General features: G+C 31.0%; 1 protein-coding gene across 1 annotated transcript in view; it reads left to right on the top strand.

The window, feature by feature from the left end:
* Window positions 1-4084, top strand: part of LOC143054790 (von Willebrand factor A domain-containing protein 5A-like) — a 43861-nt gene extending 39777 nt beyond the window's left edge. Inside the window, exon 17 of the mRNA XM_076227845.1 lies at window positions 689-4084. Within this exon, the coding sequence (XP_076083960.1) occupies window positions 689-868 (180 nt within the window). The 3' untranslated portion in view covers window positions 869-4084. The remainder of the gene's footprint in view (window positions 1-688) is intronic.
* The last annotated feature ends 13221 nt before the right edge of the window (window positions 4085-17305 follow it).

Below are 17305 nucleotides of genomic sequence, written 5' to 3'. Positions count from 1 at the left end.
GATCTCAATGTCACAGTCCACTGAACTGAGCATATGTGTACTATGGACAATTCTTGTTTAATATTATTCTTATATAATTTTTGATATTTTGATATTTTTGTTAAATGGTCAAAGTAAATACTTTGTCAAAATTTTATGAAAATTAAACAAGCCAAATTAATTATAGTGAAAGTGTTAGGTATCACCTTAATGCAATCAATGACAATAGTTCTGTATCAGCCAATCAATATCTGTATAAACTGTATCATCCCTAAACCAGTAGAGCTGTCTTTGTTATAGTGGTATATAAGGTTGATGACAAGTGTGATATTGAAAAGCCATAGGCTATTATAATTTTTATTGTTGTGCATAAGATTTAATTTTGTTCAATTTATAATTTGTACAGGGTTTTTGTACAAGTAATAAGTTTGTTGACATATACCTTTTTGCATTGATATCAGTTGATAAACGTCTATCTTCTAAGACATATCAGTTTATCTTAAATTCAAATTTAAGTACTTCATCCTAACATTTAGTGATAGTTTCCTTGTCCTCAAACTGGAAATAAGGACACCTAAATGGTTTAAGTTCTAATTTTATTTTTTCTCCTTATAACAATTAATGTGAATCATTCTGTATCATCGATCCTTTGAGCAGGTGTAATATTGAAAAAAAAGTCTATTAATTTTCTATGTCTATTTCATTTTAGGATGGAACTTGCTGGATGACATGCCTAGTCTTAGCATGGTTGGAATATAAACAAAGCAACAGGAAAGATGAATGGGAGTTGTTATATAAAAAAGCTGCTGATTGGTTAATCTCTGAAATAGGAACAGAACCATTGGCTACCCTGAAAACATTAGCATTGGAAGAGATGAAACAATTATAATTATTTACTAAAGCCTAAATATCCATATTGATAAGTTTACTATATACTTATACCTAATATATAGTTTACTATATACTTAGCCAAGTACTGTAGAAAACTTTAAACCTGCCATTACACCCTATTGTAGCAATAGGGTGTAATGGCAGGTTTAAAGTTTTCTACAGTATTGTAGCAATAGGGTGTAATGGCAGGTTTAAAGTTTTCTACAGTATTGTAGCAATAGGGTGTAATGGCAGGTTTAAAGTTTTCTACAGTATTGTAGCAATAGGGTGTAATGGCAGGTTTAAAGTTTTCTACAGTATTGTAGCAATAGGGTGTAATGGCAGGTTTAAAGTTTTCTACAGTATTGTAGCAATAGGGTATAATGGCAGGTTTAAAGTTTTCTACAGTATTGTAGCAATAGGGTGTAATGGCAGGTTTAAAGTTTTCTACAGTATTGTAGCAATAGGGTGTAATGGCAGGTTTAAAGTTTTCTACAGTACTTGGATAAGTCAGTGGCGGATCCAGAGGGGGGTTCCGGGGGTTGGAACCCCCCCTTTTTTTTGGCCGATCAATGCATTTGAATGGGAGCATATAGTTGGAACCCCCCTTTACTCTGGGTTGGGAACCCCCCCCTTTTTAAAATGGCTGGATCCACGCCTGTAAGCTGTATATAGTAAACTATATATTAGGTAGTTGTAAATTGATCTGATTCTCAGTTTTAAACATTAATAAAAGTTAAGGTCTTTTTGAATGAGATGTCAAGTCACTAGATGGCAGGCCAAACCTTCAAAGTCTCAGGTCAGTTTTGACATGTAAGATCCACATATATTAGATATATTGTAAAGGTTGAAAGTTTTGAAGATTTTTTTCAATAATTTTGAAAATATCCCGTTGTGTCAATTTATCTTCAAAAAAGTAGATTGAAATCGGGGATTAGAGGGAATGTGAAACAAAAATCCTAGATAACAGATTTCGTCCAGAAACCGTGAAACAAGAACAGTGTCATGAAACTAATTTAGAAATTTGATATTTGACCTCTTTTTCTAATATCAAGGGGAACTAATTTAAGAAAGAGGATTCATAAAAGTAAAAATATATGACAATTTAAAAAAAAAAGGGATTGTATTAGAATAATGTTCAAATAAAAATTTGTTATATTGCACCAAAAAGCATGAGCTTTTAACTTCTATGTCATTTGGTCTCTGGTGGATTATAAGTTGACTCAGTGGTAATAAAAAAACATCGTTTATTTTTGTATTGACAGTTTGTTAAACCTTCTTATTCATATATTCGAGGTAAATAGAATATTTTCTCTGAAACTTGACATACAACTCATTTTAAGTAAAATCATACTTTTAACATTGTTATACATTGACTTGCCTTCAGTTGCACAAAAAATTTACTTCTTTTGGATTCTTTCATTTCAACTTTTTGATTGAAAATTTAGACTTAAATTATTTACAACAGAAACATTTTGATCAGATCAAACATGTAATGCTTCTAAATTGATAAATATGTAAATAAATTTGTTTCCAGAATCAATATATAATATATTAATAAAACATGTAAAAATGGAGCTTCGCTTTCATTGGTTGTATTCAGTTCAATGCATGATTTTTATGTCGATTTATGTTAAGGAAAATTGATGTATATAGCAAATGGATTTGCAATAGTCTCTTAAAAGTATATATGCTTTATATTTATTTCCCATTTTGCTCTATTCTTTTTACTTTTGTACGCCATTATTCTCTATACTTTATTTTTCGCCTATTTCCCTCTTATTTCTTTTATTTTGTTGCTCATTTTTCTGCTGTAGTAGCTCATTAGAATCGATGGTGTAAATTCCATCCAGACCCTCTTAAGGAGGTAGACCTATTTTAAGGGAAATAACTCTTAAAATCATCAGTACGTTTGTGTCAACCATTTTCATAAATATATTCTAAGCTTCTATGTTACATAGATTATTTTCAATCTGTTTCAGGTAAATGCTTAAAATTCATTGAGGAAACTTGACTTTTACAAACACATAACTGATTTAAAGAGTTATCTCCCTGTACCCCCTTAAAAGACTAGTTAAAGGCACAAAACAAGATTGTACTCTCTTTCAACTCTTACTAACATGCAATTTTATTTCTAACTTAAACAGTGGATGGGAATTTGTGAATATTTCCCTCATACTTTATGATTTCTTTCCCTTTTCTAATTTAATCTTAGACTAAGATTTATATATAACACATGTTCCATATGATAATGCAAATCTATATTTGTTTTCAATATAATGATTGTTGAAACATTTAATTGTTGTAGTTCAATTTTTAATTTATAAGATATGGTGTAAAACCTAATTAATCAATGGAAGTAATCATGGTTTTTGTTATGTACTTTAATGTAATAATTTTTTTTGTTTAGTTAAGTTTATATTTTTTATTTTTATGTAATTAATTTTAATTACTACATGTACAATATATGTCTATCTAATGATGAGTTTTGTTATAACTATTAATATTAGTTATATAGTGTGCTAGTGACCTAATATGGTATGTATGGGGTTAGTAAATTCCATATATGGGGTGAGAGCAACTACAAATTTACTGACACCATATATACTGTATTAGGTCACTAGCACATTATGTAACAAATTTATCTTACCGACTATCTAAACATGTCATATTTCAACTAGTGACCTATCAAAATGAGCAAGTTTTCAATACCGTTAGCATTAAGAAACTACTTCCATTCATCATATACAAACAGATGCCAATAATAACAACTTATTAGCTTTAAATGTATTTTGTAAATTTATTTCAATCTTCATCAAATTTTTCGTCTGTTGAAACCTTTAAGATTTTTTCTCAGTATCCTTTTGTTTTTATAAAGGGGCGTAACACCACTACTAACCGTGTATGAAATAAGCCCCGCCTCCGTACTAACCTAATATGGAATATAAAGGGGCGTAACACTACTACTAACCGTGTATGAAATAAGCCCCGCCTCCCTACTAACCTAACATGGAATATACACGGTTTCCAGTGGACGCTATTAACCAATGCTATTCCTAAAAATGTATAGGAGGTAAGATAAATTGTTATATTGTTATGTTTTAAGTCAAAGGTTGTTTGCACCTGAAATATAAAAAAGACTTTCATAAATGAAGTTTTTTAAACATGTATTATTGTTTAGTTTTGTTATAATTAGAAATGTTATTTTATAAGCAGAATAAACCTGAAAAAATGTTGTGTTTGAAGTTTCAGGTCAAAAGTTGTTTGCAGTTGAAATATAAGATAACCTTTTCATGTATAAATCAAAGTACTGAAGTACTAAACATCGGATGTCCACAGGTTCTTGTGGATGGTCAAAAGCAATTGTCTAAAAAAAATCACACATCTCTTTACCCGAAACTGAGGTTAATGTACAGAGATATTTTTTTTCTGAGATAAGTTTGTGTGTGGATGATGAATAAAGGACAGGAAATTCAATTTAACTGTAATAACTTTTATATTATAGTGATATAAATCAGTATACACTGATTTGTTGTTATATATTATAATAATAATAACAGTTGCATGTATACATGATTTCCATCAATTTGTATATCATTCTATTCTACTATTCAAATAATAGTGCTATGCAAGTGCATGTTGGACACTATTCTGTCAAAACTTGATTTTTCTAAAAGATTGGATACGTGTATGCATTCATATTTACCTGAAAAAAACAATTACAGAGTTATTGGTCCTTGACGGTATTGTTGGAAAATGTTCTTTGAGATATTCTTCTGCATGCTTTAACACAAGTTTTTGATACATGTGCATTGATATTATCAATGATTTTTGTCGAGCCTGTGACTTTTGTCACAGAAAGCTTGACATAGGGAAAGTGATCTGGCAGCGGCGGTGGCTACGGTGATAGCTAACTTCTAAAAAGCTTAATAATTTGGAAGGTGGCTACGATGATAGCTAACTTCTAAAAAGCTTAATAATTTAGAAGGTAGAAAACCTGGAGTGGATGCTTCGAACTTTGTATATGGATGCCTCATGTTACGAAGTTTCTGTCAGTCACATGTTAAATGTCCTTGACCTCATTTTCATTGTTCAGTGACTACTTGAAAAAAAAGTTAAAAGGTTTTGTAATGTTAAATTCTCTCTTATTATACAAATGTTAGTAATAGGATAACTATATTAAGTATGTGTGTACCTTGCAAGGTCCTCATGCCCATCAGACAGTTTTCACTTGACCTCGACCTCATTTCATGGATCAGTGAACAAGGTTAAGTTTTGGTGGTCAAGTCCATATCTCAGATACTATAAGCAATAGGTCTAGTATATTCGGTGTATGGAAGCACTGTAAGGTGTACATGTCCAACTGGTAGGTGTCATTTGACCTTGACCTCATTTTCACGGTTCAGTGGTTATAGTTAAGTTTTTGTGTTTTGGTCTGTTTTTCTTATACTGTATGCAATAGGTCTACTATATTTGTTGTATGGAATGATTGAAAGGTGGACATGTCTAGTTTGTAGGTTTTATTTGATCTTGTCCTCAATTTCACTGTTCATTGCTCAATGTTAAGTTTTTGTGTTTTGGTCTGTTTTCTTAAACTATCAGCAATAGCTAGGTCAACTATATTTGTTGTATGGAAGAATTGTTAGCTGTACATGCCTGCCTGGCATGGTTCATCTGACCTTGACCTCATTTTCATGGTTCAAAGGTCAATGATTAGTTTTTTTGGTTTATGTAATGTTTATGTGACAGTTGTAATGTAAAGCTTTATATTCATAACTATTAACATAATATCTATGATTAATAAATAAGGCGAGATATATCAGTGTGTGCACTCTTGTTTACTTAAATATCTATATTTAACAACAAAACATTTTCCTATTATTAATTTATGTTGTAAACAAAAATGTTTTTTATCAGTTTTCATTGAAGAGATGTATTGATATCAAACGATAAGGAATGTAATTTTGCACTCGTTTAACTGAGTGTTTTTATCATGTTTACAAACCCAAAACTAATTTACACAATGGAAATCTAGGCGATAGTAATACATCAGAATGACCTCAAGGTCATCACAATGTAAAAAGTCTTTTTTTAAACAGAAAATGTACATTACATATATGATTTTTGAACGTTGAAATTTGAAACAAAAGAAGAATTTTGGTGTATTTTGTAAGGTTCTTATATATAAAGTCAACTTTCAAACAGACTTTCCATATAGATTTTATCAATCAAAAATTGGTCAACAGATGTATTGATATATTTGCATAAGGTCGAGTTCTATCTGACGCAACTCGTATATTATGGAAAAAAGAAATAGGTCTGAGCACTAAATAAAGAGATAACTGGTATTACTGAATACATTGGCCAGTACTACAGTTTACACCAACCACAGACATCCAACCCCTTGTACAAACAAGGACCGACGAGATATAACTACACATGGTCCAGATGTCATGACTTGGTACAGGTACAAAGTATGCCGTGGTCAAATCAGTTTACATGTAGGCAAAACCATCTTAGACTTTAGTTTAACCACTGACAGTATTTATTAATGAAAAATTACAAGAATAAAATGTTACAATGTTACATGAAGTTCAAATGTAAGCAAAACTAGCTTAGACCTTAATTTAACCAGTATTTATTAATGAAAAATTACACGAATAAAATGTAACAATGTTACATGAAGTTCAAATATATCTAGACCTTATGTCACTTAGATTATCTGCCAACATCATGACAATTTACTAGAACAAGGAATGAGAAAAAGGTGTTCACTTTGAAATATCTTACTGCATATTATATTTCTCTTTTCTCAGATAAATTGTTTTACATTTGTTATGTAGGGGCCCTTTATAGCTGTTTATGTGGTATCATGGCCTTTTTCCAGTGGTGAAGGCTGTAAGGTGACCTATAGGGACTATTTTCTGTGACATTTGGTCGTTTCTGAAGAGTTGTCTCATTGGCAATCATACCACATCTTCTTATTGTATACTAAAATGAATAGCAACATTGTAATAGATCAGCGCTTTTTATACGCTCGTCAAAATTTTGACGGGACGTATTATGGTATACAAATGTCCGGTGTCTGTCTGTCTGTCCGTCTGTCCGTCTGTCCGGCGTAAACATGTCGCACCGTAACTTGAGAACGACTTATCCAAATTTCATGAAACTTAATATAGTTGTTTCTTATGATGGTCAAATGATCTGTATACTTTTTGGTGAAAGTAAGATTTAAACTTTTTGAGTTACGGCACTTTCACTCTGTTTACTGTTTACTCACGTAGTGGTATTAACCATATGTGGATTCTGAAAAACTCTAAAGAACTTCTGGATAACTTTAAATCTCGGTCTTTTTCTGAAATTAGTTCTATTAAAACTTTTGATTTTTCAACCTTGTATACAACCATTCCCCATGTGAAATTGAAAACCCGTCTAAAAGAAATAATTCACAATGCTTTTCATCATAAAAATGGTAGCATACGCTATAAATTTATCACTTTGGGATACCACAAGGCATATTTTGTTAATAAGGAACAAAAGGGTAAAACATACTACACTGAGGAACAAGTGATCAGTATGCTGGAGTTTCTTATTGACAACATATTTGTTGAATTTGGAGGTAGACTTTTTCAACAAATTGTCGGCATTCCTATGGGAACGAACTGTGCGCCTCTCCTTGCCGACCTCTTCTTATTTTCATATGAATCGGAGTTCCTTCAGACACTTGTCAAAAACAAGAAGATCAAAGAAGCCAGGTTATTTAATTTCACTTTCAGATATATTGATGATGTTCTTTCCATTAACAATCCGAACTTTTCTGGTTGGATTCCATTAATATACCCACCAGAACTAGAAATTAAAGAGACCACAGACACGGCTTCCTCTGCCTCATTTTTAGACTTATACCTCGAATTTGACATACACAGTCATCTCAGTACCAGAATCTATGACAAACGAGACGATTTTAATTTTGAAATTATCAATTTCCCCCACCTAAGTAGTAATATACCAACTTCACCTGCATATGGAATATACATTTCCAAACTTATTAGGTATTCAAGAGCTTGCAGCTCCTATTCAGACTTTGTAAAACGTCACCAGTGTCTGAGCAGAAAATTGATGAACCAGGGATATGTCAAAGAACGTCTCGTCCTTTTTCTAAAAAAGTTCATCGGAAGATACCCAGAACTTGTTGATAAATATTCCGTATCAACTTCACAAATAATACAAGATGGTCTTGAAGTATAGATTTTGCGTACTGACGTTTGTTATCATCTTAATTACTTATTATAGTATTCTTTTATATGTCTTTTTTAGATATTCATTTGAAGTGACTCTGTGGTTATGTAAAACCACATACTTTGAACGGCAAAATTATTTCATTTATTGATATTACTTTTACTTAAGGATCTTGACATACTATGAATGACAGAACTATTTTATTCAATAAGACTCCTTTTTCTGTTTAGTCTGTTTTTTATGATATACATTTGACGTGAAACTGTACTTATGTATCCCGTCATACTTTGAACCACACCATTGTTTTATTTATTATTATTACTTTTACTGTTAAATCTGGTTTTTGTTATATCTACTTTACGTGAGTCTGCATTTATGTATGCCGTCATACGACAAAATTATTTTTATGTCTACCTGTGCGAATTTCAAACGCGCAATTTTACACCAGTAATGAAAACCTTCTATCATTTATGGGTAGACTTTACATAGATAAATTCAGCCGTATTTGACGTGAAACTGTACTTAAGTATCCCGTCATACTTTGAACCACACCATTATTTTATTTATTATTTTTACTGTAAGTCTGTTTTTTGTTATATCTACTTTACGTGAGTCTGCATTTATGTATGCCGTCATACGACAAAATTATTTTTATGTCTACCTGTGCGAATTTCAAACGCGCAATTTTACACCAGTAATGAAAACCTTCTTTCCTTTATGGGTAGACTTTACATAGATAAATTCAGCCGTATAGGAAAAGCAAAATGATAATGTTGAATTTGATGTATGCCTTTTTGTGCTACTTTGTTACATTTGTTGTTTATGTAGTGATATTAAGATGATAACACAATATTGACTGTTGTACCCCTATTTTTGACATTTTTACTCTTTGAGTATGTTTGTTTTGTTCATGCATCGTTGACAATGTAATGGAATTTGATGCGACTGTCATACAAGTGAGAGGTTTAGCTAGCTATAAAACCAGGTTCAATCCACCATTTTCTACATTAGAAAATGCCTGTACCAAGTCAGGAATATGACAGTTGTTATCCATTCGTTTGATGTGCTTGGACTTTTGATTTTGCCTTTTGATTTTTGATTTTCCTTTTTGAATTTTCCTCGGAGTTCAGTATTTTTGTGTTTTTACTTTTTTTTTATAACTAAAACAGGGGTGTGTTTTTTTCACATGTCGCACTGTATCTCAAAAACAATTCTTGATTATGACTTAAAACTTTAAACACTTCTTAGTTATATTAATCTCAATATCTGTATACTTTTTGGTGATGATTCAAAATTTCATTTTTGAGTTATTGAGTATTTTGTAAAAAAGGGGGAGGGTTTTTTTACATGTCGCGCCATATCTTAAAAACTATTTATGATTATTGCTTAAAACTTTACACATGTCTTTGTTATATTAATCTCAATATCTGTATACTTTTTGGTGATAATTCAAAATTTCATTTTTGAAATATTAGTATTTTGTAAAAAAGGGGGAGGGTTTTTTTTTACATGTTGTGCCGTATCTCAAAAACGATTTATGATTATTGCTTAAAACTTTACACACTTCTTTGTTCTATTAATCTAAAGATCTGTATACTTTTTGGTGATTATTCAAAATTTTATTTTTGAGTTATTGAGTATTTTGTAAAACAGTGCAGGTTTTTTACATGTCGCGCCGTATCTCCAAAATAAGTTATGATTATTGCTTAAAACTTTACACACTTCTTTGTTCTATTAATCTAAAGATCTGTATACATTTTGGTGATTATTCAAAATTTTATTTTTGAGTTATTGAGTATTTTGTAAAACAGGGCAGGGTTTTTTTTACATGTCGCGCCGTATCTCAAAAATAAGTTATGATTATTGCTTAAAACTTTACACACTTCTTTGTTCTATTAATCTAAAGATCTGTATACATTTTGGTGATTATTCAAAATTTTATTTTTGAGTTATTGAGTATTTTGTAAAACAGGGCAGGGTTTTTTTTACATGTCGCGCCGTATCTCAAAAATAAGTTATGATTATTGCTTAAAACTTTACACACTTCTTTGATATATTAATCTAAAGATCTGTATACTTTTTGGTTTTGATTCAAAATTTTATTTTGGTAATATTTAGTTTTTGTAAAAAAAACCAGGGTTGGGGGTTTCACATGTCCCGCCGTGTCTCTAAAACAATATATGGTTATTGCTTAAAACTTTCTCATAAACTATTTATGATTATTGCATAAGACTTCCACATAAGACGTCGGGCGTATCATGCGCTCATGGCGCAGCTGTTTATTCTGTGTTTCTAATTTGGCACATGTATAAAATATTTTTGCCACATATTTATATAATACACAATATCCTTTCCTTTCTTTGAAGTATTAATAGCTTTTAGAATTCTATCGGAACAGTTTTAGATTTAATACCGTGTATATATTTTATTTAAACGAAAATCAATAAAATGTATATAAAAATACGAAATAAATCTACAAATAAATAATGAAACATGCATGGACAATTTTAACTATAAAGTCAAGGCACAGACACAACCCGACCAAAACACCAAAAGATAAAAACCTCAATATTAAGCTGGTTTTCTCTATTTTTGTGTGTGTGATTGTTCACCTCCACCTTCCCCCTATTTTCGTTGTACTTAAGATTGATATAAATTGTATGATATCAACATAGACTGTACGTTGCAATCGTTTAATCTATCAATACGTCAATGAAGTTAAAGTTGACCTTAAAATTTGATATGCTTGACCTTAGTCATATTGCATTTAATTTCTTTAATAATTGAATTATATTATTGCATATGCGTGTATGAGTTTAATTTGAAATTTAAATAACATAATATTTAAACTGCCAAGGAACATTTGATATACGAAAGAAAATTATAATCAATACCGTTAATTACAATAATATATTATAACAATTAAAAGAGGAATATATGAGGTCGCATCTTAAATTGTATATACTTTAAACAAAACACATCAATAACATATACTATTTTAAATATCTGAGCTTGCTCAAAAGAATTCTTCAATATAAAATTACAAATATACCAGCATAATCAACAATTAAAAAAAACGTTTAGAAAAATGTGTACACCTCAGAGTTGTTCAACTAGATCTTTTTAATGTGGGCTGAAAAAATCAATTTCATTGTTGTTTAAAATTTCTAATTTGAGACCGTTATTTCATCTATATAAAATGGAAAATTACGTAGTACTTTTATAGTATCGTTTAAATGTATCTAGTTCAATCATAATCCGTCTGGCAGATTTAAGTGGAATTAGATATATCGAGCTGTGAGGGATTTTAATAAGAAACACCAAATCATAAAACAAATCGAATGTTTTAATAATATTGAGGATTAATAACATATGAATCTAAACGTTGTATTCCAAATCGGATAATCTGTGTAAATAGAAACAGTAAAACTATAGTGTGTATTGTTACTAGTGCAGCAGAACAAATTTTAACTAGATAGGAATAACCATTACAAAAACAGTGGCATCCATTGCATGTGTATCAAGTGAGAGTTTTCGTTCAGTAAAGAAAGATGTCGTGTGCACCAATAGGATGGTCCAGTGGGAAGATGAATCTACATTTTAAGCCAGTTCTTCCTACGGATTCAGGGATGTTTTCCATCATGCATAAATCCGCTAAACGATATAGTCCCAAGGAACTTAGGGAAGACATTAGAAATATCGATATTGCTAGACGGATTTTGCATCGTCAGCGCATGTCTGTCAAACTGTTTGCAGGACACAGAAGACCAGCTAAAGACGATATTCTCGACGTTTCTCGGAGACTTTACAAGGACAGTCGTGAATGTCTTCTAAGAAAAAGTCTTAACCATCTTCCTCCTGTAACACAACCACATTATGCAACTGATGACGTCAGGGATGTTGTGGACAGGCTTTCTACATACGACCCGGAAAAGATTCCTGAATCAAAAGGTCAAGTTGTAAAGCTTCCGACGCCAATTGTCTATAAGAAGAAATATACAGAAGAAGAAGTCAGAGACATTGTGAAAAGACTTGCACAATATGATCCAAAAAAATGGCCCGCAGAGTCAAAGGGTGGCGCTCCAAATGTAGTGACACAAATTCCGCGCCAAACCATGGCACGTGTCAAAAAGTGTTCTGCTGATGAAGTTCAAGAAATAGTTGATAGATTGTACACCTTTGATGATCAAAAATCTGAAAGTCGCGGAAAAACTGCCATTTCTCTTCCAGCACGTGGTAACACTTGGATCTAAATTTGTTTATTTGTAACGTCTTCATGTTTAAATTATTTACAACAAAATGTCTTGTTATTAGCTTAACGTTTATGGTGTTTGCCAAATAGAAGATTTTCGGAAGAAACATATCTGTTTATTGAAACAAAAATCTAAATAACGTTCTTGTAATGTATCTGTGATATTCATTGAAAAAGGCAAACCTACGAAACTTAATTTATATCATGGAATATTTTCTCAAACTGCCGTAAGTACTATTGGTCAATCAGTTAATCGATATTATGTCTTGGAAAATTGGAGCCATCGATTAGACAAGTTGGGGAAATTGATTATAAGTAATTTCTATCCAGAATATTGCGGTTTAATTGGGCAAATTGAACAATCATTTAAAATAAAATCTAAATCTCTACATGTGTAAACAACGATATATACTATAGCATTAAAAATCCCCCTAGATGTTGAAATATGCTGTTAAATATCCCAGCCATAAGTCTCGGATAAAAAAAAGACTGATAGTAACTGGGAAAATTTAAAGGCTACCATGAAGTCGAAACGCTATAACTCTTAACCTAGTATATTTTTGTATCCTTATTCATAAGTTGAAACATTAATAGGCAGTAATCCCAATGAAACAATTAAAGAGATCTAAACATATATTGACGGAATAAACTGACAACTTTTTTTTATCATTTTGAAATTGTATTTCTTTTGACCACAGATCATCAAAACAAACCAGCAAGCTTAATCAAAGCAAAGAAAACAAGTACTTTTAACCGATCAATTAAACACAATAATGTTATTCATACTATTGACGGGTGTTTAGATCTGTTGATCTTATTATTGTATACTTTTCAACATCACTATTAAACAAGGCTTAAAAAGATATAATCGGCTTTGATATTTAATGCCAAGTATACATATTAATACGATTTATGTATATATACCAAAGAAAATCTACTGTATTGTTAGCTAGTATACTAGACCACAGTTCGTGTAATTTAAAAAAAAAAGAGTTTATATTTCGATTGATCCTTTTGATAATGGCTATTGTTACAATTTGAAATGTATTTTCAGGTCATATGATTATAGGTTGGATTGGCAATAACTGTCAAACGTCTGGCTTTAAAGTTATATAACATATTATTTAACATGTTATATAATATGTATTGTGATCTGGATTTGTTTGGGGAAGGGCAATTTATTTTTGTATTCTTTAATTGTTTATATGTCACTTTTCTCTTTAAATGAGTTTTCTTCTCTTTTTTGTTCATTATTCTTTTCCTTGTTTTTAAAATATATATATATATAAATATATCTATTTATGAAACCAATTTTCTATATGTTTTAATATTTTCACTCATTTTTTCCTATTCTTTATATTTTGGAATTTCTTCTGCACTTTTTGTTTGTTATTCATCATTATGTATACTTTGACCTGTTTCATAAATCAATAAAAACAGTTTGACATGGATGAAATTACCATTTAGTTCCATCTGAGAAAACAATGCAGTTAACACTTACATAATATATTTAATAATTTAAAACAGTTACTGCCTTTCACAGCACGTTTTAAATGACAACCGTCCCTGCATTTTATCAGTGGTTTTCTCGTTTCATAATTTACAAATTTTATTTTTCTTGGAACTTTAGAGAATTTAGCTTCGATGTTTTCCATTCAAATAAAATCATTATAAAAGACCGCTCGAATAACAAGAAGGCAAAATGAAGAACGAAGTTAAAGAGCATTCACGGAGGACCCACAATTCCTTAGAATTTATCAATTTCAGCGAAGGTTAATTATTCCTGTTGGTAGAAACACATTAGTATTCTAAAATTCAAAGTTAAGTTAAAAGTTAATCTGTAATTAATATGTATTTGTTTACAAATTCCTGACTACGGGCGATCTAGAACGTGAAGACTATATGTATATAACCTCTAGATGTCATTTGGGTATTTCTGTCAATGGATTGCTTCATCGATCGTGAATTTAAAATATTGTGTCTTTTCAATTGCAAGCAACACGTTTCAAAAATGAGATCGGTATTCAATGAAAAATAAGAAAATCCTGCATTGTTCACTGTTATTGTAACAGAGCTTAGATTTATCGAAATCAACCAATCAACATTGTTTTTGTAAAACGTGTTAGGTGTTTTGAAATCAACATATCAACATTGGTTTTGTAAAAAAAGTTAGGTATTTTGACATCAACCAAACGATCAACATTATTTTTGTAAGACCTGTGTGAGGTGTATTAACATCCACCAATTAACATTGTCTTTATAAGAATAACAACAACAACGATATATACTACAGCATTAAAATGCCCCCTAGATGTTGGAAAATGCTGTTCAATATCCCAACCATAAGTCTCAAAGTCGAAACGCCATAACTATTAACATAGTATATTTTTGTATCCTTATCCATAAGTTGAAGCATTAATAGATAGTATGTGGAAATACGTTAGCTAGGTAGTAATCCCAACGACAAACAATTAAAGATATCTAAACATATATTGCCGGAATAAACAGGGTATTTCTGTCAATGGATTGCTCCATCGATCGTGTATCTAAAATTTTGTGTCTTTTCAATTGCAAGCAATACGTTTCAAAAACGAGATCGGTATTCAAAGATAAATAAAAAATCCTGCATTGTTCACTGTTATTGTAACAGAGCTTAGATTTATTGAAATAAAAAAGGTTAGGTATTTTGACATCAACCAATCGATCAACATTTTTTTTGTTAGACCTATTAGGTGTATTAACATCCAGCAATTAACATGGTCTTTGTAAGGATAACAACAACAACCATGCATAGGAATATTGACATGAAGAAATCAACATATTTTGAAGACAGTAAATGTGTAGTAACCACAATCAACATATCACCGTTGTGTCTGTAAGACAAGTTAAGTGTTTTGAAATTAATCAACAAATTGACAAGGTTGTGTGAACAGGTTATGTATATTACCATCGACTAACCAACATTGTATTTGTGAGGCACAGGTTAGGTGCACTGAAAACATGGACTTTATACGTAATTGTATTGGCGATTGTCAATCGACTTTTTTTTTGTCAGACGGCCTATATATTTACAAAAATAGAGAATAATGGGAAAATTAAAGAGAAAACTCGTATGAAATTTTTAAAAAAATAACGGAATGAATGGCCCGATTCCAAACCCTCAATTAGGTTCATCAACTTAAAAAAAATAATAATGGAGTATTTGACAAAAAAACGTCAACGGGATTCAATCTGAATGGTTAACAAAAGTCGAATCTCCAACAACATGAACAAACTTACTTTACATAAAAAAAGTTACACTTAATATTTTTTATCGATATGATAGTGCATATATCTAGTGATGTATGGGACATTTGTATTCACGCCCAATTTACATACACAATAAAATGTGAATTAAATTCCAAAAGCAATATTTTCAAATGAACGAAGAGATTTTTTCTTGTAACTTTAATTGCAGTTAGATAAATGACAAAGTATAGCCTTAAAACAAAAGACGAATATGGGTTAATGAAGAAGATGAGAAGTTTTGTATCTACAAAATAAATATTTAATGTTTCGCCAATGGAATCAATACTTTGCCATGCAATATCTTTAAAACAGATAATGAAAAATCAATTTTTTCAAAGAATTTTACTTTTGATCAGACTTGATTGTTCTATTTACGTCTAAAATACGGAAATCAAAACTATTAGTAAATGAAATATTCATTAACGTTATTTAAACTTTAAAAAATAGGTAAACAGCTCTGATAGAAATATAGTCTAAGTTGTGTGTTGTTTTCTAACCAGTCTTGTTATATTGTTTTTTTCTATGTGCCTACATGTGAAGACTAATGGCTACATGCGTCCACTTAATATATATATATATATATGTATACCAACTATAATCTACTCACTGTACATTAGCATTGGAGTCTTCTATTAACTACCGGGGTTCGTTCATTACTTAGACGGACTATTAGCTTTTCGCGTATATTTATAACACAGACCAACTGTTGGCAATACTATATAACCGTATACATGGACAATGGAATCATCTTTTATCTTTAAAACCTACCCGCGTCCACCTTACAAAGAAGCCAACTATTGGCTACTAAGTGAAACTTACATTTACAAAAGAAACGATAGCAGTGTATATTTACAATGGGGACTGACTATTAGCCATTTTCCTTTATATTTATGAAGGAGACCGTCTATTAACTTCCCGAGTACATGTACAGTCGAGACTAACTGTTAGCAATGAAAAGCCACAAGTCCAGGTACATATTCGGCGAACACTAACTATCAACTTTAAAATCTACTCAAGTGCATTTGCAAATAACACCGACTCTACTATTTATGATAGCTTCCTTTTTGCTGATACTTTTCTATTGCCCTTTTGCAGGTAAATTTCACTTTCATTTTTGCTGATGCCACACACTTTCTCTTACGTCGATACACTCTGACGTCCCCTTTACTTGAACACATAACTTCTTTTTTACTTAAACACATAACTTATCTTTAACCCAAACACGTAACTTCTATTTCACTTAAACACATAAGTTCTCTTTTTACTTAAACACGTAACTTCTATTTTACTTAAACACATAACTTCTCTTTAACTTAATATATAACTTCTCTTTTACTAAAAACGCATAACTTCTCTTTTTGCCGATACAAATCAATCTCCGTTCTGCGGATACGCATCATTTTTCTTTTGCCGATGCACCACGTTTTCCCTTATGTCGACACGCATCAATTCCCTTTTGCCGAAGCAACTAGCTTTCTCCTTTGCGATATGTAAATGACTCCACATAATAGTGTATAATACGATTCACAATGCTAACACGTGAAAAGTAAAATCACAAAAATACTGAACTCAGAGGAAAATCTAATCGAAAAGTTCATAATCACATGGCAAAATCAAATGATCAAACACATTAAAAACGAATAGACAAGAACTGTCATATTCCTGTGAAACCATGTA

The sequence above is a fragment of the Mytilus galloprovincialis genome, chromosome 12, assembly GCF_965363235.1.
Source record: "Mytilus galloprovincialis chromosome 12, xbMytGall1.hap1.1, whole genome shotgun sequence".
Lineage (NCBI taxonomy): Eukaryota > Metazoa > Mollusca > Bivalvia > Mytilida > Mytilidae > Mytilus > Mytilus galloprovincialis.
Note: the sequence above shows the minus strand (reverse complement) of the source record. Positions and strands in the feature narration are given on the sequence as shown.